Source organism: Chlorocebus sabaeus, chromosome 21 (genome assembly GCF_047675955.1).
Source record: "Chlorocebus sabaeus isolate Y175 chromosome 21, mChlSab1.0.hap1, whole genome shotgun sequence".
NCBI lineage: Eukaryota > Metazoa > Chordata > Mammalia > Primates > Cercopithecidae > Chlorocebus > Chlorocebus sabaeus.
The window spans coordinates 26,591,929-26,618,953 of NC_132924.1; the positions used below are offsets into that span (position 1 = coordinate 26,591,929).

At 36.1% G+C, this 27,025-nt stretch overlaps 1 protein-coding gene across 1 annotated transcript in view; it reads left to right on the plus strand.

Annotated features, from left to right (window-relative positions):
- The window catches only part of LOC103226234 (probable C-mannosyltransferase DPY19L2), a 124,120-nt gene that overhangs the window by 50,434 nt on the left and 46,661 nt on the right, over positions 1-27,025 (plus strand). The window contains exons 8-12 of the mRNA XM_073008968.1: positions 1,592-1,683; positions 4,353-4,452; positions 7,470-7,547; positions 8,577-8,663; positions 20,533-20,592. Of these exons, the coding sequence (XP_072865069.1) occupies positions 1,592-1,683; positions 4,353-4,452; positions 7,470-7,547; positions 8,577-8,663; positions 20,533-20,592 (417 nt within the window). The remainder of the gene's footprint in view (positions 1-1,591; positions 1,684-4,352; positions 4,453-7,469; positions 7,548-8,576; positions 8,664-20,532; positions 20,593-27,025) is intronic.

Below are 27,025 nucleotides of genomic sequence, written 5' to 3' on the forward strand. Positions count from 1 at the left end.
AAGACGCTGCCACCTGCTCCCTCACTTGTTTCTGTTATGTCATGGTATCTGTTCAGTAATGCAAAATGCTGAACTCAAAATAAACATTAACTTACTAATTCAGCCCAATGAAATATAGTCTACCTAAAAAAGAGCTCATAGAAGCTTATTTCAAATATGATGGATTCATTCAACAAAATATTGAGTACATACCACGTCCATGCTCTGTTAGATGCTGAGGATATGGCAATGAAAAAGAGAGAGATTCTGACTATTAGCTCTTGGGAGCAAAATATTTTATGTTATGACACAGGTTACATAGGGTAGAAGTACATTTTTTTTTCAAGATGGAGTCTTGCTCTGTTTCCCAGCCTGGAGTGCAGTGCAGTGGCGTGATCTCAGCTCACTGCAACCTCCGCCTCCTGGGTTCAAGCAATTCTCCTGCCTCAGCCTCCTGAGTAGCTGGGATTACAGGCATGTGCCACCATGCTCAACTAAATTTTTGTATTTTTAGTAGAGATGGGGTTTCACCATGTTGGCTAGGCTGGTCTTGAACTCCTGACCTCGTGATCCAGCCACCTTGGCCTCCCAGAGTACTGGAGATTACAGGCATGAGCCACCATGCCCGGCCAGGGTAGAAGTACTTTTATCCATTGCTGTTGGGTTAATTTTTAAAAATCAGTTAGATAAAGGAATCATAAAAATTATACATAAAATCCTTATATATATTATTTTAAAGCAAATAAATGCATTGTCATTCAACAATGTGCTGATACAATGACAAAGCTTTTTCTTTGAGTGTGCCAGGAAACTTGGTATAAGTTGACTTTCTTATATGTATCATAATTCCTCTTACAACATTTATAATTTTGGTATCTTGGAAGAGGAGCAATAACTTTTAACACTCTTGGAAAGTAATAAGAGTTCACATTCTTTCTAGAATTTCAGAATTTTTGATGGAAAATTTTTCTAATACTCTGACCCATATGTCTTAGAAGTAATTTTAAAGTTTGTATGAACATTTAATACTTTCATTACATGCATCACATTTGTAGTTCCCAAATACTTCTAGTTGTTTTTAAAATATATACTTAACCTTTTTTAAGTTACATTTTACAAATTCTGAGGCAATCTTAGCTATTCGAAGTGTGTATTTATATTCATTCAAACTTGTTACGTAGAAACTCTCTTGGTGCTTGCGAATTACCTAGGTGACATTTGTTTAGGTATTTGTCTAGGCATACATATAACCCAAAGCCTAGGATGCCAGGATCATATGCCAGGATCATACCTGCAGGACTGGACTGTGGATCTAGTTGGTCAGTCACAGAATTCTCACAACTCTTATACATACAATCTTATTTGTCCCTTGGGTTTCCTTTTGCTGGGTCTGATATATCTGTTGCTGGTTTCTGTACATGGTAGTTAATTGCTCTCTACTTAATGGCCTCATGCGTTAAGAGAGCTTCAAAAACTGAGAAGCTATGCCAGACACTCAGAAATGGGATATAGTGAGCCTAGTATTAAAATTACTAAAACAAACTCACCCCTGGTTTTTAAATATGTTTGTTGTAGTAAACATGATGTAAAGTGGGCATTTTGTTGATTTCAGGCCACCCGTGTGATGTGGACACCACCTCTCCGTGAAAGTTTTTCCTATCCATTCCTTGTACTTCAGATGTATATTTTAACTTTGATTCTCAGGTAACTTTGATTTATAAAACAAAGGCAAATAAATTGTAATTTAAGTTTCTTAAACTATACTTCAATTCAGCACTTTGGGAGGCCAAGGTGGGCGGATCACTTGAGGTCAGGAGTTCGAGACCAGCCTGGCCAACACGGTGAAACCTCGTCTCTACTAAAATACAAAAATTAGCCAGGCATGGTGGTGTGTGCCTGTAATCCCAGCTACTTGGGAGGCTGAGGCAGGAGAATTGCTTGAACCGGGAGGCAGAGGTTGCCGTGAGCTGAGATTGTGCCACTGAACTCCAGTCTGGGCAACAGAGCGAGACCCCCTCTAAAAAAATGTAAATATATATATATTATAGATATATACTTCAATCTATGAAGTTGTAATTACTAAATTTAGATCATTTTTTAGTTATTTTAAAAGTATTGAGTATAGATTTAAGAAAATAATTCAAAATTGCTATGTAAAAATTGCTCTCCCATTTAAGAGTAGGCTACAGGTTTTAAATAACTACATTATGTTTTAAAAAACCAAAAGGTATGTGTTTGTATATAGTTTGCCAAGATTCAAAAGTTTTTGAGAAACAATTACATTTTCTCTTCAGAGTTTAGGTACTCTGACATTGTTTTCTAACCTGTGGTTTTGATGAATGTGTCATGAAAAAAGTGTCCTGTGTGCAAACGAATTTGGGAAATGCGGAGTTAGATGGATAAGGAGTACATATATTCTCTTATTTATGAAGCATTTCTGAACAACCAATGTTTCCAACAGGACAACCAGTTTCATTTCAAAGTTTTTTTTTTTTTTTTTTTTTTTTTTTTGGATACACTTTTTTTGTAGGGATTACATTTATAAGCATTTTAGATATTTAAGAGGTCTGAGAAATGAACAAAAAACCCCGTAAGTGGTAGTAGTATAAATAGCCTTATCAGAGAAATAAGTTTGATAGAATACTAATGAGAACTCTCACTGAATGAAATAATGATCACTATCTCCTCCAAACTCCCAGAGGACCCCATTCTTCACCTACTAGTCCTTGGCAGATTCTGCCTTATATAAAACTCATTTGTTTGTCTTCCTTGTTTTTTAAAACAGTAAATTTATGAATCATCCACACATACATAAATTTTTATTTATTTATTTAGAGATGAAGTCTTGCTCTGTCACCCAGGTTGGAGTGCAGTGGCACAATCAGCTCACTGCAACCTCTGCTTCCCTGGTTCAAGCGATTCTCCTGCCTTAGCCTCCCAAGTAGCTGGGATTACAGGTGCACACCACCACCCCCAGCTAATTTTTGTATTTTTAGTAGAGGCAGGGTTTTACCATGTTGGCCAGGCTGGTCTCAAACTCCTGACCTCAAGTGATCCACCCGCTTCGGCCTCCTAAAGTGCTGGGATTACAGGCGTGAGTCACTGTGCCCAGCCAGTTATATGTATTTAAAAGTACCACTGGTGCACACATCCATGCAAATATTTGTGGCACTCAGATAAAGCTAATTGAAGAGTGGTAAATAGTAGTGTACTGGGGTGGCACAAACCTTGAGAATGGAGCAGGCTAACTTCTGATTTCTTACCAACCTGACGAGTATATTCTGGGGTTGAATTTGGATTTAGGAACCTCCTCCTCATTCAGATTTCTGTATCTTTGCTGTACACTTTGCCTTCTCTCAAAGATTAGGTGATGGAAGCTGCCCATTCTTCATCACCCTTTGCTATTCACTCCCAGTTTAATTTCTAGGAAGGTGGGTTATTTTTATTTTTTTTGAAGTAATGTCAGTCTGGTCAGTCAGGGGTTTCATGGAATAAAATGTCTTAATTAGAATATTTAGGGTTGTATCATTGAGGGCATGTGCTATACTCTGTATCTTAGTCAAAAGTAATTTTTGTTCGAAAAATTTAAGATTACAAAGTACATAATGAGTATTTTATGATAACAGTAAACAATATGAACATTTAGAATTTTGTTTCTGAAAATTTATATACGATTGTACAAAGATTCATCAAAATCCAACACAGCATTTATAAAAAGAACAGTTACAGTTTTACTATTTATGTAAAACATTTGTGTTTCTTTTTTCATGTCTAAAAGTTATTGTAATTCTCTGTGGTAAAATATACTGGTTCCCAATACATCTCAGTAATGGAGAATGGACAATTTAAACTTCCACATGCTTCAACTGAATTCTAGAATGATCTTTTAATTTTTTAAGATTCCTTTTCCTTAAATTTTTCCCATAGTTAACTTATTCCTTTGTCAGCACTTACATTTCTCTTCTATGTTTTTTGAAACAGAAAAGTGGTGGTATATAAAGTTGTTGCTACACATACAGGAGAAGCATGTTGAGGTGTGCAGGGGCAGCGCTGCATCCTATTTTCTGACCTCCTTGCTGGAGTATTAAATTTCTAATGTCATGCATATGTAGAGGAAAACAAGCTTTTTTATTTAAAATATTTAGTGGTACATTGCAATGTTATTTTTAAAACTCTAATTTTGATTGCTTCATGCAAGGCATGAAGTATTTCAAGTTCTTTTTAGTATGCTTTAAAAAGTTAACTATATTTTGTTGTATTAATAGTAAAGGTAATGGAATAATTTAGATTTTATCATTTTGCAACTAGTCTTTCTTTTCAGTGACAGCCTATTTTTAGGGTGAAACTTATTCGTATCAATTCTCTCTATTAAGGACCTCGAGCAATGACAGAAGGCCCTTCGTTGCACTCTGTCTTTCCAATGTGGCTTTTATGCTTCCCTGGCAATTTGCTCAGTTTATTCTTTTTACACAGGTAAGATGAATTTTTAAATTAATTTTTATTTTTAAGTTCTGGGGTACGTGTGCAGGATGTACAGGTTTGTTACGTAGGTAAATGTATGCCATGGTGGTTTTTGCACCTATCAACCCATTACCTAGGTATTAAGCCCAGCATGCATTAGCTGTTTTTCCTAATGTTCTCCCCACCCCATCCCCCGATAGGCCCCAGCGTGTGTTGTTCCCCTCCCTGTGTCCATGTATTCTCATTGTTCAGCAACCACTTATAAGTGAGAACATGTGGTGTTTGGTTTTCTGTTTCTGTTGCTAAGGATAATGGCCTCCAGCTCCATTCATGTCCCTGCAAAGGACCTGATCTCGTTCCTTTTTATGGCTGCATAGTATTCCATGGTGTATATGTACCACATTTTCTTTATCCAGTCTGTCACTGATGGGCATTTGGGTTAATTCCATGTCTTTGCTATTGTCAATAGTGCTGCAATGAACACATGTATCTTTGTAATAGAATGATTTATATTCCTTTGGGTATATTAATTAAGTTGAATGCAAGATGTCCTTGGTTGTTTCCATAGAAATTTTTTAATATGGTTACATTTATGCCCTAAAAGATTTTCAAAATAGGGAATAAAGTTTACATAAAGGTATGATTTTTATGAAATAATATAATTCCACATTCTTTTACTGTATTAGTTAGTTTGACAGATTTTAAGGCTCGACATGTGAAAGAGTTTTTCTATTATTTTTATTCACAAATGTTATTTTTGGTGTTTGAGATATTATCTGCATATATCTACCTATAGATTTTCCTTTTGTCCTGGTGATCATTCTAGGTGCCAAGCTACACAGCATTCTAAGGGCCAATCATACTCTTCACAGCAGGACATTCTGCTTCCAATTCAGCTAAATGTTGGCTGTTTTGTCTGTGGAGCAGAATTTTACCTGGCACCTTATCTATGAGCTTTAATCATAAAGCTCATCATTGCTTAAGTGAGCAGAGCCCATATCCTGTTTCTAAAGCAACTACATAACTAGTACCAAGAAACTGAACTGGGGAAGCAGAGAATAAATGGAGAATTTTGAGGAAATTTCATGATACTAAGATTTTCCTTCAGAGCTCCTTCCTGCATAATAAATACTGATGATAATAATAATACTCTATATTGGAAGTGAGAAATTCTGCCAAGAAGTCTTATGCTGCCAATAGCCTCCAAAGAGTGAAATTATAACCCCAGCTCAGTTGGTGCTCATGTTTAAAGTATTCCCTCCACTTTACTTCATAATAGTTGGCTCCTTTCAGGTTATAACACAGACATTATTCTATGGTTTTCATTATTTGCAAATGCCAACAGAGTAGAATCGATTTTTAATGAGCAGCACTTCATTGCAAGCACATTTATTAATCCAGTGGTACTGATGCAACTAAGCAGCTCTTTGGGGCCAGGCGCGATGGCTCATGCCTGTAATCCCAGAACTTTGGGAGGCTGAGGCGGGTAGATCACGAGGTCAGGAGTTCAAGACCATCCTGGCCAAGATGGTGAAACCCTGTCTCTACTAAAAATACAAACAAAATTAGCCGGGCATGGTGGCAGGCTCCTGTAATCTCAGCTACTTGGGAGGCTGAGGCAGAGAATTGCTTGAACCTGGGAGGTAGATGTTGCAGTGGGCTGAGATCATGCCACTGCACTCCATCCTGGGTGACAGAGTGAGACTCAGTTCCAAAAAAAAAAAAAAAAAAGCTCTTTGGGTAAGTTTGATGTTGCTGTAATGATTTTCTAGCCATTCTCTGGATATACTAGGCTTTTATTTTTCTTTACTAATGTATATAGTTTTGTTTGTATTTGTACATTTCATGCTTACAGAGGGATAATTCAATCTTATCTTCTGGATGTACTTTAAGATTTTATTCTTAATTGTGTTTTTCATAGATTAAGGTTAAACTTAGTTCATTGTGCCACCACATCTGGCTAATTTTTTAATTTTTTGTAGAGATGAGGTAGCACCATCTTGCCCAAGCTGCTCTTGAACTCCTGGGCTCAAGCAGTCCTCCTATCTGGGCCTCCCAAAATGCTGGGATTATAGGCATGAGCCACCAAGCCTAGCTCAATTTTTTTTTATGACTTCTGTGCTCTCCTGGAATTTTCAATCCTATCAGTTATTTCCTTGAACATTTGAAGCATAGTTTAAAGACATATCTGATTGCACCAGACAAGTGTTTGAGTGATCTCCAAGCTAAGAATAGTTTTTATATATTTAAAGGGATATAGAACAAAAATAGAAAAAGAATATACAAGAGACTGTATGTGACCAACAAAGCATAACATATTTATTATCTGGCCTTTTATATAACAAATGTGCTGATCCCTGATATAAATCTTTTCTGGATCTGTTTCTGTTGTGTTAGTGATAGTGTCTTATCTTCATCTATGCTGGGTTATTTTTGATTTCGTGCTGGACATTATACATGAAAAATTGGAGAGGCAAGTCAAAAGCACTAATTAATCTTGAGCCACCTTCATGAAATCAGATTGAGATGATCCATAGATGGATTTCAGTCTTTCTGAGGGCTGCTTGATTTCTGGTTCACTATTATAGTATGGCCTTTTGAAACTCCAAACTAAAGCACCCTTCTTGGTGCACTCTGACTGCTGAATCGGCTGAAATGCCTGCTCAGCTTGCTGGTCTCCCAACTGCCTCTCAGCTGGCAGGCATCTGCCTCTGTTGAAATTGGCAGATACCTCTGGGAGAAAAGTGGTCCAAAATGTCATGCTCATCGCTATAGATTGCCATCTATCTTTTTAATTCCTCATTTGCTTTGTTAATAATCTGTGGCTTTTATACATATTTTAAAATATTTTTATTTATATATTTGTATTTTTCCTACACATTCTAGTTCTTAGTGGGAAGGTTGGTTCAAATTCCTTTGCTTACCATTATTAGAAATGTAGCCCTCCTCTTATATTTACTTTGCCTATGAATAGTAAAGTGTTAGTTTTCTATACTTTTTTTCACTTTTGCTTTTTTGTATTATTTCAGATAGCATCATTATTTCCCATGTATGTTGTGGGATACATTGAACCAAGCAAATTTCAGAAGATCGTTTATGTGAACATGGTAACATTTTTAATATATATAAGTCAAATGTTAAGATAGGTCCTCAGAGTTTATAAAATCGAAGTGATTCTGTTTTATAGGGTACCTCCTCCTTGGTAATATTTAATACATATGATACTGGTGATATCCAGAAGGAAAACTGGAAATGTATATTATAGATGTCATATTATAATAGATTATACTTTCAACTTGACTGTAGATGTGTTTTATTCTCTAAAATATTTATGTTTTATTTATTATTATTATTACTACTTTTAAAACTGCCTTTTCTTTCTCAGACATGAGATTTTAGCATTTTGCCTGAATGACACTCTCACTGAAATTTTATATTCTTGCAATTTTGTTTTTGGCTTAGGTCCCAAACATAGCTTCCTTAAAAATATAAAAAGTTAGTAAAACTTCATAAATAATAGAAGTTCTGAAGTCTAACAAAAATAAGATTAGTAAAACTCGTATTTATAACTAAGTCTTTCTTGTTATATTACTTCATTGTTAAAACAATAGAAATCATAGACTTATTTTTCATTGTTCCAAGTAGCAGATGGAGAAAAAGTGAAATTCTGCCAGATAGAGTTTATAGTCTTGAATTTTAATACTTAGAATCTAGCAGTGACTTGAAATTCTATTATCATTTGGCCAAGAGTTATTCATCTTTATGCCTGTAATTCCAGCACTTTGGGAGGCCGAGACGGGCGGATCACGAGGTCAGGAGATTGAGACTATCCTGGCTAACCCGGTGAAACCCCGTCTCTACTAAAAAATACAAAAAATTAGCCGGGCGAGGTGGCGGGCGCCTGTAGTCCCAGCTACTGGGGAGGCTGAGGCAGGAGAATGGCGTAAACCCGGGAGGCGGAGCTTGCAGTGAGCTGAGATCCGGTCACTGCACTCCAGCCTGGGCGACAGAGCGAGACTCCATCTCAAAAAAAAAAAAAAAAAAAAAAAAAAAAGAAATGGCTATATACCTACAAAATATGCATTATGCCAATATATGTAATAACCATAAAATGTATTTTTTCACTTTTTTTTCAGATTTCAGTTATTCTTAGTTTCATTTTGATGTTTGGAAATTCAATGTACTTATCTTCTTATTATTCTTCATCTTTATTAATGACGTGGGTAAGTGTTTAGTTCATAAAGTTGGGTTTTTTTTAACCTATCAGATAGCATGTTTTCCTGTCTAAAATAGGTATAAGAGAATAAATAGGCCCTTTCCTGATTATCATTCAACGTGACACAGTTCTTCCCAAGCAAACCTTTTTATCTGTCTTATCCTTGAAAAATATTGTAGTAGGAAGTTTTTGTTTTTAAGACAATGCCCAAGTAAATATTTAAAAATTAGCATAAAATAATAAAGACTTACTTTAATCATATCCCATTTTATGATAAAAATGACTTCTCCTAAGTCACTTGAGGAGGTTAAGTACTCATTGCAGTGACACTGCCACTGCCCAAAACATTTTTGGAACTCCTCTGAGTTTCCTTCACAGATACGGCACATTCTTTAGAATGTCTTCACTGGTGGCAAATCTTTGCCTTTCAAGAGTGGATCTGATTTTTGGAAATGACCAAAATTTTGTGAATATTTTGTGTGATTGGGCTGGGTAATACAGACCTTACTCAAATGATGGTGTGACAATAAAGTCATAAGACCAATTATTTTGCACCTATAACTAAATTATTTCTGAAGGCAGTTTAGAAAGTGTAGTTCCAAACTACTTTGAGCAATGGCAAGACAATTAGAATAAGTGTGTAGTCTGCTCACAGGAACTACATGGAATGACACTCATTTGGATGTGTGTTTGGAAGGGTGGTTTAGTGAATCAGTTCTATTACACTGTAGTCATATTTCTGATGTCTATAAGCCAGAACCTAGAATATTCTCCTCTACCTCCCATCGCCACACTGATCAGAAATGATACCAACTTTCTGATATCTATAAGCCAGAACCTAGAATATTCTCCTCTACCTCCCATCGCCACACTGATCAGAAATGGTACCAACTACAGTAATGCCAAAATACAGCACTTTTCCATGTATGGTGCAGTGATTTAATCTTTTGGGATTGCCCTTATGTTTTAACATTTTTGCTTTTCATATCATTTTTCCCTCATAGTAATTCCTCCTTTTTCTCTCCTAGAAAAAATGCTCTTTCTTTCCAACATTTTGTCAAACTATTTCACCATTACAGAGTAGAGGACTCCTAATACTGTGCTTATCTACCTCTTTTAATGAAAACTTTTCTATTTTGAAATATAGTACAGATAAAAACTACATAAAGCAAATGTTTTGTGTGCTGACTTAGTGCTGGCTAATACTGATGAGTACAGTCTCCCCTCAGTGTCTGCAGGGATTGATTCCAGGACACCCCCATCCCCTGTGGATACTAAAATCTGCAGATGTTGAAGTTTCTTATGTAAAATGGTGTGTTATTTGCATATAACCTATGCCCATCTTCCTATGTACTTTAAATCATCTCTAGATTACTCTTGACATCTAATGCAATATAAATACTATGCAAATAGTTGTGTACTGTATTGTTTTTTCATTTGTACTTTTTAAACTGTTGTATTATTATTATTTCAAATGTTTTCTTTCTGCCGTTGGTTGAATCTGTAGCAATTGGAACCCATGGATGTGGAGGGCTGACTGTGTTATTATGTGGCAAACATTCTTAAACTACCATTATATCAAAATTATTACTTTCTGAATGAGTGTAAAAGCCCTCGATGTGGCCTGTCCCAAAGCACTCCTTTGTACTGCCCTAAAACAATAATGACTGTCTTGATTGCTATGATAGTAACTTTCCAGCATTCCTTTTTAGTTTCATCACTTAAGTTTCTCTTTTTAGCTATAAGTTTCCTGCATATCTGCCTGGTGTTATCCTCATGAAATTTATTTGTTGAAGAACCGGAGTCAGAATATGTGGAGGATTTCATGGTCCAGATTTTGCTTTTTGAGTTCTTGTGGTGTAGCTAAGCATGTTCCTTTGTCTCATGGTATAGCTTAATGTATTAGAAACTGGATCTGAAACTTGGATTGCTTCAGACTTGATCACTTTGGCAAGTCTACAGTATTGTTCTTTCATTAAAAGGCATGTAATGTCTCTATGGTACTAGACTTCAGTGCCTTATGATGGATCTGTTAATTCAATAGGGATTGCAAAGTGGTCACATTCCAATCTGTCATCTAGCGTTCATTTAGGAAAAGTTAAGTAAGTGTTGATTTACCTCTTTATTTGCAAGTTTTACAAATAATGAATTGATTCCCTGTCATCTTCCAAATGTGGGCTCTTTGGGCTGTGTATGTGTGTGTTTAAGTTTCATTAGGAACATAGGGATTTAAACATTTTTGATGTATTTCAAGTTAATTGAAATTATTATCTTTACTCATTCTCAGATTGTTTCTTTGTTGACCAGGGGAGCCTCTTTAGGGTTCTCCTGAGTTCTCTGACGTGACCCTGTGGTCTGATAGCACACTTGTGTCATGTGTGATAGGTTTTTCCAGGTCTCTCTTGTGGACTCCTGTCCAAACCTGGAGGAAGCCATTCCTGCAAGACACCCTCCTCGCCTTTACTGGGGAAATGGTGTTTTAAGACTGCAGTCTGGGACCCAAGGATACTCACTGCTACTGAGTAGGTCATTGTTTCTAGGCCTTCTTAGTGGACAGAGCTGGGAAATATCATAGGGTGCAGGCTCTCTCTTTCTTTAAAAATCTGCCATGAAAATATGTGTATGTGTGTGTGTGCATGCATTTATGGTAAACTAGCTCACAAGTTCTGATGGATATTTCCAAATCAAATTCAAGAATATAGGGTTTTTACTTAACTCTTTTTTGTTTGTTTGTTTCTCTTGGGTCTCAAGAAGCCAGGGGATGATAGAATATCACATATCCAGTTCCTTCTCCCAAAGTGTATGGATGAGAATTGCTATACTGCACCACGCACATGATTATGAGAAATAAAGATTTTTTGCATATCCTTCTTTCATTCTCTTCACCCATTTTTTTTTTTTACTAATTCTGTATCTGTATTGTCAGAACATAAGAGTACCGCATACTGTACTTTCTGCCTTATCAACCTTATTTCATGTTTTTATGTGAACAAATACGCATTTATTTATCAGCATTCTTTATGTCGTTATCTCCTAGTTATCTTGGTTATTCTAGTCTTGTTCTACAAGAGAATTCCTTCAATTCTGATGTGTTTGTCACAGTTTGTTTTGTCACCTTTTACTTGAAAGTTAAGTTGGCTCTGTGTAAAATTTTTGTCTCTTTCACTTTTACTCCTTCCTTCCTTCCTTCCTTCCTTCCTTCCTTCCTTCCTTCCTTCCTTCCTTCCTTCCTTCCTTCCTTCCTTCCTTCCTTCCTTCCTTCCTTCCTTCCTTCCTTCCTTCTTTTAGATGGATTTTCACTCTTGTTGCCCAGGCTGGAGTGCAATGGTGCCATCCTGACTCACTGCAACCTCCAACTCCTGGGTTCAAGAGATTCTCTTGCCTCAGCCTCCTGAGTAGCTGGGATTACAGGTGCCCACCACCATGCCCAGCTAATTTTTGTAGTTTTAGTAGAGATGGGGTTTCACCATGTTGGCCAGGCTGGTCTCAAACTCCTGACCTCAGGTGATCTGCCCGCCTCTGCCTCCCAAAGTGCTGGGATTACAGGTATGAGCCACCATGCCCAGCTGTCTCTTTGAGTACTTGTTTTCCTTCTGTCCAAAAGGGTTGCTAATTAAAAGTGTTAGAATTAGTTTTGATACATTATAAACGTATCACTTTCTCTTGAATACTTTTTATCTTATTTCTTTTTTTTATTTCTAAAAGTTTCTTCTCTTCACCTTTCATAGCTCTTAAGGCACTATTATGATGATCATTTCCTCATATTCCTTCTAGCTTTTTGTGTCTGAAATTATTTTTGTTTTAATTCAAATTCTTTGATTTCTGTCAGCTCATTTCTCAGTTTTTCTAATTTTGATTTGTGTCATTCTTTCACCTATTTTAGTATTTTTAAATGTCTTATTTTAATTGGCTCATTTTGAAATGTAAGTTTTGTTTAATTATTCAGTCTTTCATCCTAGAGTAACGGTGTTAGCCATAGGATTTTTCAGAGAAGCCCTTTATCAGGTTGAAGAAGTTGCCTTCTGTTCAGTTTGCTGAGTTTTTCCAAAAATGAATTTTGAAGATATGATATAATCATATAGTTTCTCTTTTCTGTTTTGTTAATGTGCTGCATTATATTGGTTGATTTTCAAATGTTAAAGCATCTTTGCATTCCTTGAATCGACCTCACTTTGGTCATGCTGTTTTATTATTTTTTGTTGGATACAGCTTTCTAAAATTGTGTTTATGATTTTGCATCTAAGTTCATGACAATAATTGGTTCATAGTTTTCTTATGATGTCTTTGTCTTTTTTGGTTACATGGCAATGCTGGCCTCATAAAATGGGTTATGAAGTGTTCTCTCTCCTCCAGTTTTCTGAAGAATTTGGGTAAAATCATTATGATTTCTTCCCTAAATATTTGGTAGAATTTACCAGTGAAACCATCTGGGACTTTCTTTGTAGGAATATTTTTAACTACAAGTTCCATTTCATTAATAAGATATAAGGCTATTCATGTTATCCATTTCCTCTTGAGTGAACTTTGCTTGTATCTTTCAAGGAATTTTAAAATTTTATTTATGATGTCAAATTTATTGACAAAGGCATAATATTTTATATCTTTTATGTATCTATAGTATCTGTAGTGATAGTTCCTCTTTCATTCCTGGTATTAGATGTTTGTGTTCTATTTTTTTTTTCTCTGATCAGTCTGGTTAGAGGTATATCAATTTTATTAATTTTCTCAAGGAACCAGCTTTTGGTTTCATTGATTTGCTCTACTGTTTTTGTTTTCTGTTTCATTGATTTATACTTGATCTTTATTGCCTCATTTCTTCTGCTTACTTTGGGTTTTGCTCTCCTTCTTTTCTAGTTTTTTTTTTTTTTTAAGGTATAAAGCAAGGTCATTGACTTGAGAACTTTCTTTCTTTCTTTTTTTTTTTAAACACAGGTGTTTAGTGCTATAAACTTTTCTCCAAGCACTGCTTTATCGGGATCCCACATATTTTGATAAAGTGCATTTTTAAATTTGTTTCATGTTATTGTCATACATTTTACTGAAACATATGATATAGAAATCTCAATGACTTTTTGTTTTTATTTAAACAGTAAATTACCTTTTAAAAGTATTTGAAATTTTTAAAATGTTATATATTTACCCTGTAGTTACCATTTGCAGTGCCTTTTACTTGTGTACAGACAGATTGACCTACTGTATTCCTGCTATCTGAAAGACCTCCTTTAACATTTCTTTTAGTGCAAATCACCTGGTCATGAAGTCTTTATTTTGCCTTCATTTTTGAAAGGTATGTTCCTGGGTGTAGAATTGCAGGTTAACAGCAATTTTCTTTAAGAATTTAAAAGATGCTGCTTGACTTGTCTTGTTGTTTGAATTTTTTTCTTATGAAATCTGTTGACATCCCTGCACTTTTATCTGTAAATAATATGTTACTTCTCTAGCTGTTCCCAGCTAGAGATAAGATTTTCTGTTTACCACTGATTTTGAGCCGTTTGTTTATATAATGTGCCTTACTATAGTTTTCTTTATGTTTCTTGTATTTAGGATTCATTGAAATTCTTAGATCTTTAGGTTTGCAATTTTTATCAAATTTGGAAAAATTTTGGCCATTATTTCTTCAAATATTTTTCTGCCTTCCCATCTCACTTTCACTTAGGGACTCTCACTACATGCATACTGGGTTACTTGAAATTGTTCAGTGGTTCATGGAGCCTTTGTTTATTTTTGTTCTTTTTTTTTTTTTTTTTTAATTTATTTATTATTATTAAACTTCAAGTTGTAGGGTACATGTGCACAACGTACAGGTTTGCTACATATGTATACTTGTGCCATGTTGGTGTGCTGCACCCATCAACTCGTCATTTACATCAGGTATAACTCCCAATGCAATCCCTCCCCCCTCCCCCCTCCCCATGATAGGCCCCGGTGTGTGATGTTCCCCTTCCCGAGTCCAAGTGATCTCATTGTTCAGTTCCCGCCTATGAGTGAGAACATGCGGTGTTTGGTTTTCTGTTCTTGTGATAGTTTGCTAAGAATGATGGTTCCCAGCTGCATCCATGTCCCTACAAAGGACACAAACTCATCCTTTTTTATGGCTGCATAGTATTCCATGGTGTATATGTGCCACATTTTCTTAATCCAATCTGTCACTGATGGACATTTGGGTTGATTCCAAGTCTTTGCTATTGTGAATAGTGCTGCAATAAACATACGTGTGCATGTGTCCTTATAGCAGCATAATTTATAATCCTTTGGGTATATACCCAGTAATGGGATGGCTGGGTCATATGGTACATCTAGTTCTAGATCCTTGAGGAATCGCCATACTGTTTTCCATAATGGTTGAACTAGTTTACAATCCCACCAACAGTGTAAAAGTGTTCCTATTTCTCCACATCCTCTCCAGCACCTGTTGTTTCCTGACTTTTGAATGATCGCCATTCTAACTGGTGTGAGATGGTATCTCATTGTGGTTTTGATTTGCATTTCTCTGATGGCCAGTGATGATGAGCATTTTTTCATGTGTCTGTTGGCTGTATGAATGTCTTCTTTTGAGAAATGTCTGTTCATATCCTTTGCCCACTTTTGGATGGGGTTGTTTGTTTTTTTCTTGTAAATTTGTTTGAGTTCTTTGTAGGTTCTGGATATTAGCCCTTTGTCAGATGAATAGATTGCAAAAATTTTCTCCCATTCTGTAGGTTGCCTGCTCACTCTGATGGTAGTTTCTTTTGCTGTGCAGAAGCTCTTTAGTTTGATGAGATCCCATTTGTCAATTTTGGCTTTTGCTGCCGTTGCTTTTGGTGTTTTAGACATGAAGTCTTTGCCCATGCCTATGTCCTGAATGATACTACCTAGGTTTTCCTCTAGGATTTTTATGGTATTAGGTCTAACATTTAAGTCTCTAATCCACCTTGAATTAATTTTCGTATAAGGTGTAAGGAAAGGATCCAGTTTCAGCTTTCTACTTATGGCTAGCCAGTTTTCCCAGCACCATTTATTAAATAGGGAATCCTTTCCCCATTTCTTGTTTCTCTCAGGTTTGTCAAAGATCAGATGGCTGTAGATGTGTGGTATTATTTCTGAGGACTCTGTTCTGTTCCATTGGTCTATATCTCTGTTTTGGTACCAGTACCATGCTGTTTTGGTTACTGTAGCCTTGTAGTATAGTTTGAAGTCAGGTAGCGTGATGCCTCCAGCTTTGTTCTTTTGACTTAGGATTGTCTTGGAGATGCGGGCTCTTTTTTGGTTCCATATGAACTTTAAAGCAGTTTTTTCCAATTCTGTGAAGAAGCTCATTGGTAGCTTGATGGGGATGGCATTGAATCTATAAATTACCTTGGGCAGTATGGCCATTTTCACGATATTGATTCTTCCTATCCATGAGCATGGTATGTTCTTCCATTTGTTTGTGTCCTCTTTGATTTCACTGAGCAGTGGTTTGTAGTTCTCCTTGAAGAGGTCCTTTACATCCCTTGGAAGTTGGATTCCTAGGTATTTTATTCTCTTTGAAGCAATTGTGAATGGAAGTTCATTCCTGATTTGGCTCTCTGTTTGACTGTCACTGGTGTATAAGAATGCTTGTGATTTTTGCACATTAATTTTGTATCCTGAGACTTTGCTGAAGTTGCTGATCAGCTTAAGGAGATTTTGGGCTGAGACAATGGGGTTTTCTAAATATACAATCATGTCGTCTGCAAACAGGGACAATTTGACTTCTTCTTTTCCTAACTGAATCCCCTTGATTTCTTTCTCTTGCCTGATTGCCCTAGCCAGAACTTCCAACACTATGTTGAATAGGAGTGGTGAGAGAGGGCATCCCTGTCTTGTGCCAGTTTTCAAAGGGAATTTTTCCAGTTTTTGCCCATTCAGTATGATATTGGCTGTGGGTTTGTCATAAATAGCTCTTATGATTTTGAGGTACGTTCCATCAATACCGAATTTATTGAGCGTTTTTAGCATGAAGGGCTGTTGAATTTTGTCAAAAGCCTTTTCTGCATCTATTGAGATAATGATGTGGTTCTTGTCTTTGGTTCTGTTTATATGCTGGATTATGTTTATTGATTTGCGAATGTTGAACCAGCCTTGCATCCCAGGGATGAAGCCCACTTGATCATGGTGGATAAGCTTTTTGATGTGCTGCTGAATCCGGTTTGCCAGTATTTTATTGAGGATTTTTGCATCGATGTTCATCAGGGATATTGGTCTAAAATTCTCTTTTTTTGTTGTGTCTCTGCCAGGCTTTGGTATCAGGATGATGTTGGCCTCATAAAATGAGTTAGGGAGGATTCCCTCTTTTTCTATTGATTGGAATAGTTTCAGAAGGAATGGTACCAGCTCCTCCTTGTACCTCTGGTAGAATTCAGCTGTGAATCCATCTGGTCCTGGACTTTTTTTGGTTGGTAGGCTATTAATTATTGCCTCAATTTCAGAGCCTACTATTGGTCTATTCAGGGATTCAACTTCTTCCTGGTTTAGTCTTGGAAGAGTGTAAGTGTCCAGGAAATTATCCATTTCTTCTAGATTTTCCAGTTTATTTGCGTAGAGGTGTTTATAGTATTCTCTGATCGTAGTTTGTATTTCTGTGGGGTCGGTGGTGATATCCCCTTTATCATTTTTAATTGCGTCGATTTGATTCTTCTCTCTTTTCTTCTTTATTAGTCTTGCTAGTGGTCTGTCAATTTTGTTGATCTTTTCAAAAAACCAACTCCTGGATTCATTGATTTCTTGGAGGGTTTTTTGTGTCTCTATCTCCTTCAGTTCTGCTCTGATCTTAGTTATTTCTTGCCTTCTGCTAGCTTTCGAATGTGTTTGCTCTTGCTTCTCTTATTTTTGTTCTTTATTTAATTTTGGATAGTTACTATTGCTGTGTCTTCAAGAGTTCATTAGTTGTTTTTCTGCAGTATCTAACCTGTTGTTAATCACATCCAGTGTATTTCTCATTTAAGTCATTGTAGTTTTCATATCTAAAAGTTCATTTTGGATCTTTGAAGCATTTTTGTGTCTCTAGTTAAATGTTCTCTCTCTGTTACCACTTCTTCACCATGTGTAAAACAGTTATAGTAACTGCCTCAGTGCCTCCACCTGCTAATTCTGTCTGTGTCAGTTTCAATTAATTGTTTCTTCTCCTCATATCGGGGTTGTGTTTTCCTGAGTGTCTGCATGCTTGGCAATGCTTACTTGGATGCCAGGCTTTGTGAATTTTACCTTGTTAGCTGCTGGGTATTTTCTTATTCCTAGCGATATTCTTGAGCTTTTTTCTGTGATGAAGTTAAGCCACTTGAACATAGGCTGATCTTTCCGGGCCTTGCTTTTAAGATTTGTTAGCTGGAATTAAAGTAGTGGTTAGTTTATGGTTAATATTGCTGCACTCGGAAACAAACTCTTCCATGTAGACTACCTGATGTGCCCTTTGGCTGCACCATTTTATATTCCCACCAACAATGCATAAGCATTCCAATTTTTCTACATTTTTGCAAAGATTTGTTACTTCTGGTTTTGTTTTGCTTTGTTTTGTTTTATAATGGCCATCCAAACAGGTTTGAGGTGGTATCTCATTGTGGTTTTGATTTACATTTCCCTGATGATTAGTGATGTTGAATACCATTTTAAATACCTGTTGGACATTTGTATTTATCCTTTGGGGAAATGTTTATTCCTCAAAGAATAAACATTTTTGCTCTATATATATATAGCTATATTCATCAGAAATACTGGCCTGTAGTTTTCTTGTAGTATCTTTTCCTGGATTTGGTATCAGAGTAATGCTGGCGTCATAAAATATGTATAGAAGTGTTCTCTTCAGTCTTTGGGAAGAGCCTGAGAAGGATTGGTATGAATTCTTATTTAAATGTTTCACAGAATTCTCCAGTGAAGCCATCTGGTTTGAGGTTTTCCTTTGTTGAAAAAATTTTTAATACTGATTTACTCTCCTTATTAGTTATAGGTCTGTTGAGTTTTTTTGTGTTTTCATAAGTTACTCTTGGTAGGTTATATGTTTCTAGAAATTTATTTCTTGTAAGTTATCTAATTTGTTGGCATATAATTGTTCATCGTTGTCTCTATAATCTATTTTGCTTGGTATTTTGGTTTTTTAGGGTGAGGAAGTAAATGTGGTTCCTGTTATACAAACTTGTACAGAAGCAGAAGTTTCATTCTGATTGATTTTAGTTACTTTGGGTGAAACATTACCATGTTTCAATGAGGAAGAAATACATATATATCTTATATATATGTAAAATTATACTCAGAAAATATTCCCCACTATTCCTTCCAGCCCATTGTCTCCACCTTTCTTTTCACCCTGTTACTGCTTATTCCCTATAAGAAAGAAATCTCATTAGTTTTCTGGTTGACCCATTTAGTTGGGCTTTTTTGAGTACTAATAAATGTTACATGCATATTTTTTACATCTCCTCTTCTTATATTAAAGATAGTCTTTTGCACTTTTTTTTTTTTTCATTTAACAACCTATCCTGGATATCAGTTCATAGAGATTTTCCTCATTCTTTCTGGTGGTTTCCTAGTGTTCTACTGTGGATTTACTGTCATTCAGTCACTCTCCTATGTCTGGTCATTTAGGTTGTTTCCTAAATTTTGCATTTACAAACAATGTTGCAATGAATAATCTGATACATTTATATTTTCCTATTGGAAGTTTAGTAATCCTGGCTCACTTTGGGAATTTCTATACCAACTAAATGATACAAAATTTGAATCCAAATCTAAATAATATGCAAGTCCAAGAATTCAGTTTCTCATGAGAGCACTGTTTTCACCCCAAATTTGGGAATAAACAAATAACCTATCAACTCATAGAGATGGTAGGTGAAGTATTTCTAGTCACTGTGTGTCTTAGTCAGTTTGGGTTGTTATAACAGAAGTACCACAGACAGGATGGCTTAAACAACAAGAATTTATTTCTCACGGTTCTGGAGGCTGAGCAGTTCAAAATCGAGGTGCCAGCTGATTTGGTTCTTGGTGAAAGCCCTTTTGGTGGTTTGCAGACAGAAGCCTTTTTGCTGTGTCCTCACACGGTAGAGAGAGACATCAGCTGTCTAGTCTCTTGTAATACGGGCACCCTAATGCCATTTATGAGGGTTTCACCCTCATGACTCAGTTACTTCCCAGAGGCCCACCCTCCAAATACATCACATGGGGGATTATAAAGATTCAGTCTATGAATTTGATGTGGACACAAATACTCAGTCCATAGCACTGCAGGTGTAGTTTTTGAGGACCCTAGCTTTATGTGTTAGTCTCAATTCCAACTTCTTACCTTGCATAGACCGAAGGCCTCTTCTGCTGCCCTCCCCTTACAATACAAGCCTATAGTTGTAACCTTATTCTACAGGCCTTTATAAAGACTGCCAGGCGTGGTGGTTCTCTGCTAATTAATACTGTATTTTTAAAAATTCACTTTTTTTCTAGCATCACAAGTTCCTTCTCTTTCACATCAGTAAACATTTTTTAAACATGTTTAAATACTTTATTTGGCAGTTTAGAGAGGAAGGATTTTCATGTTAGTTTAGTTCACTAATGTTGCTGGATAACTCACATACAGACTTGCATGGATGCTGTCATATGCTCATATACCATTTACCTTTGTAGAGGAATTATCCTGCAGAAAATGGCCAGGGTATCTAAGTGAGGAAATAACTTGATTCAAGAGGCAGCTTTTGGACACCCAAATCATTTAAGTCTCACCTCAAGGAAATTTGCCATGTCCAAAATTTAAAATCAACAGTTAAGGAGGAAAATGGCTGGTGATCGCTGAGATGGAACAGGGTGGCTATGTAATTTTTGAAATGTACCATTTATACAAAATATAAATGTTAACTGTATTGAATTGTTTCATTTTTCCCTTGTGTGCATTTTAGGCAATAATTCTAAAGAGAAATGAAATTCTAAAACTGGGAGTATCTAAACTCAACTTTTGGGTAAGATTCAATGTTTTTAATGCAGTTTATTTAAATTCTACTTTTTATTTCTATAAACTGAACACAGTTAATAATCTTTAAAATGCTAATGATTTATAGCCAATAAATAGCTACTGACTTAAAAATAGCTACTATCTAAGGTAGATAGATACATAAGGAAATAGTCCTTAGCAAGGACTAGAAATCAAATAGCTACTATCTAAGGTAGATAGATACGTAAGGAAATAGTCCTTAGCAAGGACTAGAAATCATTTTCAAGTAGTTAGCACACGTATTTCACAACTCACTTCCAGGCCACTCTTCCTTTATGTTTCATCCTGCTATATCCACACAGCCTTGCTTTTTAAAATGTGTTTGTCTTGAGTTTCTCTGTTTAGCTTCAATTAACCTTCCCTTCAAAATAATTCGTTTGTAGTTTCTTTCCAACTTTCTCCTTTTCTTTCTTCTGCATCTATCCATCATCTATCTCTCTTTCCTTCTGCTTCCAACTTTAGACTCTATTACTTTCGTCCTTTTAACATTTTCCTTCCAGTCTCCCAGCCCCTTCTAATTTGAACTCAGCCACTACCTAATCTTTGTTTGGCTTCTTCCCAAATATGCAGATGGATGGCTCATGTTACCTCCATGGTTTCCTAGTAAAATAAGTTATTAGGCAGGTAGTGCAACCCCTAAATTCTCTTAATATGAGACAGATGATTTTCTTTTTCTCTGGTCTGTCATGTACTCCTATTAAAAAATAAACCCTGGGCCACACACAGTGGCTCATGCCTATAATCACAGCACTTTGGGAGGCCAATACGGACAGAGAGCTTCAGCCCAGGAGTTTGAGACCAGCCTGGGCAACATGGCAAAACTCCATCTCTACAAAAAATAGAAAAACTAGTTGGGCATGGTGGCATGAGCCTGTGATCCCAACTACTCAGGAGGCTGAGGTGGGAGGATTGCTCGAACCCAGGAAGGTTACAATGAGCCATGATCACCCCACTGCACTCCATGCTGGGCGACAGCAGAAATGAACTCTATGTTTACATGTTATATATTGAGAGGATAAGTCTGGAAATGTTACAAGTTGAGGAAGGAACCCACAATACAAGAGAACAAAATGGAAGGAGTTGCTGTTTTCTCCTTGTTGGAGGCATTCTCCCATCCTTCATGGTGAAAATATGGAAAGATTTGTCCACTAAGTTGTTGAATGAATGATATGATGCTTTTTTTGTCTTATTATTATTATTTATTGGTTCTACCAATTTGACTCTTTACCCAGGCCACCTGTCCTTAGGCATGCAGGCTTTGTAGAAATTCACACATCGACATTACACTTGTAATATATAATTCTTTCACTTCAGAAAAATTGAGCAATTTAATAACTCAACTCAAAAGAAGGTCAGAATTTCAGTTGCAAACTATTGAAAAATGACAATAAATAGAAGAGTATCCATAAACGTCAAAAAAATTCTGCCAAGGCTGCACTCAAAGGAACATTTGCTGTCTTCATTTTCAACAACATTTTCAGTAGTAGACTGGAAAGAACATGAATTGACTAAGTTTTAAATTCAAGAATATCAAAGAAACAAAAAAACTAAGAAGGGAAAAGTTGAGATTTAACCAAGTGTTCAGCTTACATGTTTTTAAGCCTCCCTAGGTATGATTTTCTGTTTTTAGCTCTGTATATCTTTGGCAAAAATACGTATTTATTACACACAACCCGAACAAGGTATTTTTAGATCTAAGTGATTCATTTTAGAGTTTAACATCAATAGAAGCAAATTCACTGTTTAATGGGAGACTCCAGTTTTTGGTGGCAAGGTAATTATTGAATTGAGATCATGCTGAAATTTACAAAGGGGAACTTTGTATGTGCCATGAGGCATGAGAATCATTACGGGAAGGGAAGTGGAACCTCCAAGATAATCTAAAACTCAGTACTAAGGCCAGATAAGGATAGTATGAAAAAGGATATTCTTACTTGTGAGCATAGATTCAAAATTTCACTTAGATTAAAAACATTCCTTACACACAAAAGTATAAAAGATTAGTAACTCAAGAACAGCTATCTATATGATAAAGATAATCCACTTGTGATAAATCTGGCTTATTCTAGGAATCTAAAGATGTTTCTGGAAAATCCAAAAATGTAAATTATCACACTAACGGATTAAAAGAGAAAAATATCTTATGATCATCCCATTAGATGCAGAAAATAAAATTGATAAAATTGAACACCCATTTATAATGAAAACATTTAACACAATATAAATAACAGTTTTCTTAACCCAGTAAAATTCTTCAGCAGTCATTGGTCTTACTGATGATAAGGTATTTAGAGTGTTCTGTTCAAAATCAAGATAAAGATAAATGTGCTTTTTCACATTTTATTAAAGGTCCAAACTAGCCTAGTAATGCAAGAAAAGTAAATAATAAGAAAAGGAAAGAAACTGAAGGAAGCAAAATTTATTATAGTATCAATATTTACCTAGAAAGAATAAAATAATTGACAGACAAACTATTAGAAATTAGAAGAATTCAATACCATGGCTAGATATGTTTAATATTCAAAAATCAATTGCATTTCTATTCTTTGGCAACAAACAGAAAACATTTTTTAAAAAATATGCCTTATATATTAGGAAGAAAAATGCATAGGATCTGAATGAATCTAACAAAATACATGCAGCATTTGTATTGGGAAATTTATTTAAAAATTTTAAGATATAAATAGAAAAATAAAACACATATATATGAAGATTCATGTAATGCAGTTCTCCCCAGTTGATGTTCAGATTCAAAGCAATTTCAGCAAGATTGTCTTGCAGGTCACTGTTCACTAAATGATGCTGGAATAGTCTATATGAGAAAAACCGTATGTTATACACAAATATCAGTTCCAGGCCTAGCCGTTTTGAATGTTCCTAAGCTGGATGTCTTTTTGACATGTCATTATAAATTTATAATGCTCCAGTCTTTTCTCGTTTTTCCTTTTGCTAGCCTTGGAATCAGCCATTTTTTCCTAGGAGCCCTGGTTCCTTTTAGAGGAGAATGGTATTTGAACACAAGGCCTGAGTGGTATGTGCACTCGTTACTACCAGTGTGTCCTTGTTTCTAGGCCCTTTCACTGCACATATGTGCACACGTGTGTGTGTATGAAATCATGATTTCATAACTATAGCTCCAATCCCAGTCCAATGCTATAGAAAGGCAGACTAGTTAGGTACCTCAGAACTCCCAGAAAAACACTACAGGCTGCCATCTCCTGAAACTCCATCCAGTGGCAGAAGATACTCAGAAAGAGGGTCCAGGGAAATGCTCTCCATCCTGTGGGTCTGGTATCTACTGTTCCCTCTAGGGAGGCTGCCCATGCAGGTAGCAGCAGCAGGGATCTAATAGGTGCCCTGCTAGGACTAGGCAGCCCAGGAAAGAGCCCTCTGCCTCTGCCAACTCACTACCCCACAATCCTGGTGTCTCTCACCCTCCACCTCATGGCAACAGAACATGGGAAGTACATTCTTCCTGCATCAGCAGCATGATTTGGGGCAGAGACAGAGTACCAGGGCACCAGATGAATCGAGCTGACCAGAATAGCACTAGCACTGCAAAGGCTCTGAACACTAAATGTCATTGTAACTATAGCACACAGAAGTAGGGCAGGACTTGCATTATAAACCTAAAAACAAAGTGACTGTCTGCTGAAATAGAAATTTAAAATAGGATCCACAGTCTCTAACATAATATAAAAAATGTACTGGATACAATAGAAAAACCACTCATCATAAGCAAGAATGGAGAAAATAACAACTTGAATGAGAAAAGACAATCAACAGATGTCAACACTGAGATGAATAGGATGTGGGGATTATTTCACAAGGGTTTTAAAGCAGTCATCATAAAAACACTTAATGAGCAGTTTTAAATACTCTGGAAGCAAATGCAAAGACTATAAAATCTTACCAAATAATTTTTTTTTAAAGAACAACTTGGTGATTATAGAACTGAAAAATACAATAACAAATTAAAATTCAGTAAATGGAGTTGGTAGCAGAGTGAATATTATATTACAGAGGAAGCAATCAGTGCTCTTGAAGATAGAACAATAGAAATCTCCCAATCTAAATTCAGAGAAAATCACAGGAAAAAGGACAGAGCCTCCGGGACCTATGGTGTAGTAACAAAAGATCTAATATTTGTATCATCAAAATTTCAGAAGAAATTGAAAAAGAGAGTTGGGGGGCCAAACAGTATTTTAAGAAGTAATTGCTAAAAACTCCCCAAATTTGGTGAAAGACACACCTGCAGAGTGAAGACACTGAGCGATTCCCAAGTAAGACAAACCCAGAGAAATCCATGCCAAGATACACTATAAGTTAACTTTTAAAACTAAAAGAAAAAAGTCTTGAAAGCAGGTATGGAGAAATGACACATCACCTACAGGGCAAAACTGACTTGAATTGTAGCAGACTTCTCATGTGAAACTAGGGAGGCCAGAAGGTTGTGGCAGAACACTTGTCAAGATGAATTACATATCCAGTGGATGTTTCCTTTAGGAATGAAGGGGAAATAGACATTCTCCAATCAAGGCAAATTAAGATAATTTGTGGCTAGCAGAGAACCTTAAAGAATGGTTAATTGAAGTTCTTTTGTCAGGTTTGTTGAAGACCAGATGGTTGTAGATACGTGGTTTTATTTCTGAGTTCTCTATTCTCTTCCATTCGTTGATGTGCCTGTTTGTACAAGTACCATGCTGTTTTGGTTACTGTAGCCTTGTAATATAGTTTGAAGTCAGGTAGCCTGAGGCCTCCAGGTTGGTTCTTTTTGCTTAGGATTGTCTTGGCTATATGAGCTCTTTTTTGATAGCGTGGAATCAACCCAAATGCCCATGAATGATAGACTGGATAAAGAAAACATGATACATATACACCATGGAATATTATGCAGTCATAAAAAGAAATGAGATCACGCTCTTGGCAGGGACATGGATGGAGCTGGAAGCCATTATTCTCAGCAAACTAATGTAGAAACAGAAAACCAAACACTGCATGTTCTCACTTATAAGTGGGAGCTGAACACCGAGTACACGTGGACACAGGGAGGGGAACAACACACACTGGGGCTTGTCAGGGGAGGGTGGGGGGAGAGAGAGCATCAGGAAAAATAGCTAATGAATGCTGGGCTTAATACCTAGGTAATGGGGCAGCAAACCACCAAGGCATATGTTTGCCTATGTAACAAACATGCACATCCTGCACAGGTACCCTGGAACTTAAAATTTAAAAAGTTCTGGAAACAAAAAGGAAACGCAAGAAGGAATCCTAGAATATAGGGAAGAAATATAAAACAGCAAAATAGATACACAGAGGGGTAGATATAATAGACTATTCTTCTCATGAGTATTTCCTTTTGTGTACTTTTTTGCTTTATTTTGTTATTCTTTATTTAGATTTTTAAGTCAAGGATTTAATTCATTTATTTTCACTCTTTTGTTTGTATTGATAAAGCTTTTGAGGCCATGAATTTGCTTCTTATCCTTGCTTTAAATGTCTTCCTTAGTTTCCATATGGAAATGGTATTTGCCTGCCATGCTGCTGCCATCATTCTATTTTTCACCTTTCTGAATCTGTTTTTGTTTGTCTTCCCCATGTAGCATAAGTTGAGTCTGTCTTTGCTTTGTGAGATAATGTGAAAACCTTTGTTGTTAAGTTTTATGTGTATTTGACTATATTTGCTTTGTTTCTGTATATGATTCTCTTTTATTTTAAACTTTTTGTATTTAGGAAGGTTACTATTCCTCAATTGTCGCATATTTGAAACTTTTTTTATAACGTCCATAGTTGAATGACAGATTAGCTAGATATAAAATCCTTGGTTCTCACTTTTTAAAGTTTCTTAAAAATGCCTCTACACTACTGTTTTGGTTTATATGTTTTTTTTTTTTAACAAGTCTGATGCTAGCCAAATTCTCCTGTCCCTTTTAAATTATGTGACTTTTGTGCCTGGAGGTTCTGAGGAATTTTTCTTCATTTTTCATCATTCTACTGAAAGATGTCTTGAGTTAGTTTACCATACCAGATTAATTTTTTCCAGTACCCCCTGGATCCTTTCCAAATGCCGATTCAGGTCTTGTTTTATCTGGAAAGTTTTCTTGGATTATAATTTAAACACTAGTTTTGATTCATTGCTGTGAGTTTTTTGTTTTGTTTTGTTTTGTTTTTCAGGCGCTCCAGTTGTAAGTATGTGCCTTTCTTCCATTTCTGCCACGTTCTCTGTTCCTTCTCACTTCTTTCTCTGGTATCATTTTCATTCTTCATCATTGTTTTAGTGCCTTTACTTCAATTCCTTCATTAACTTATTTGAATTTCTTTTCTTTTTATCATCTTGTGATTTAGTTTTTATTTTTTTGATGATAATGTCCTTTTCTTCCATTCCCTTTCTATGTCTAATA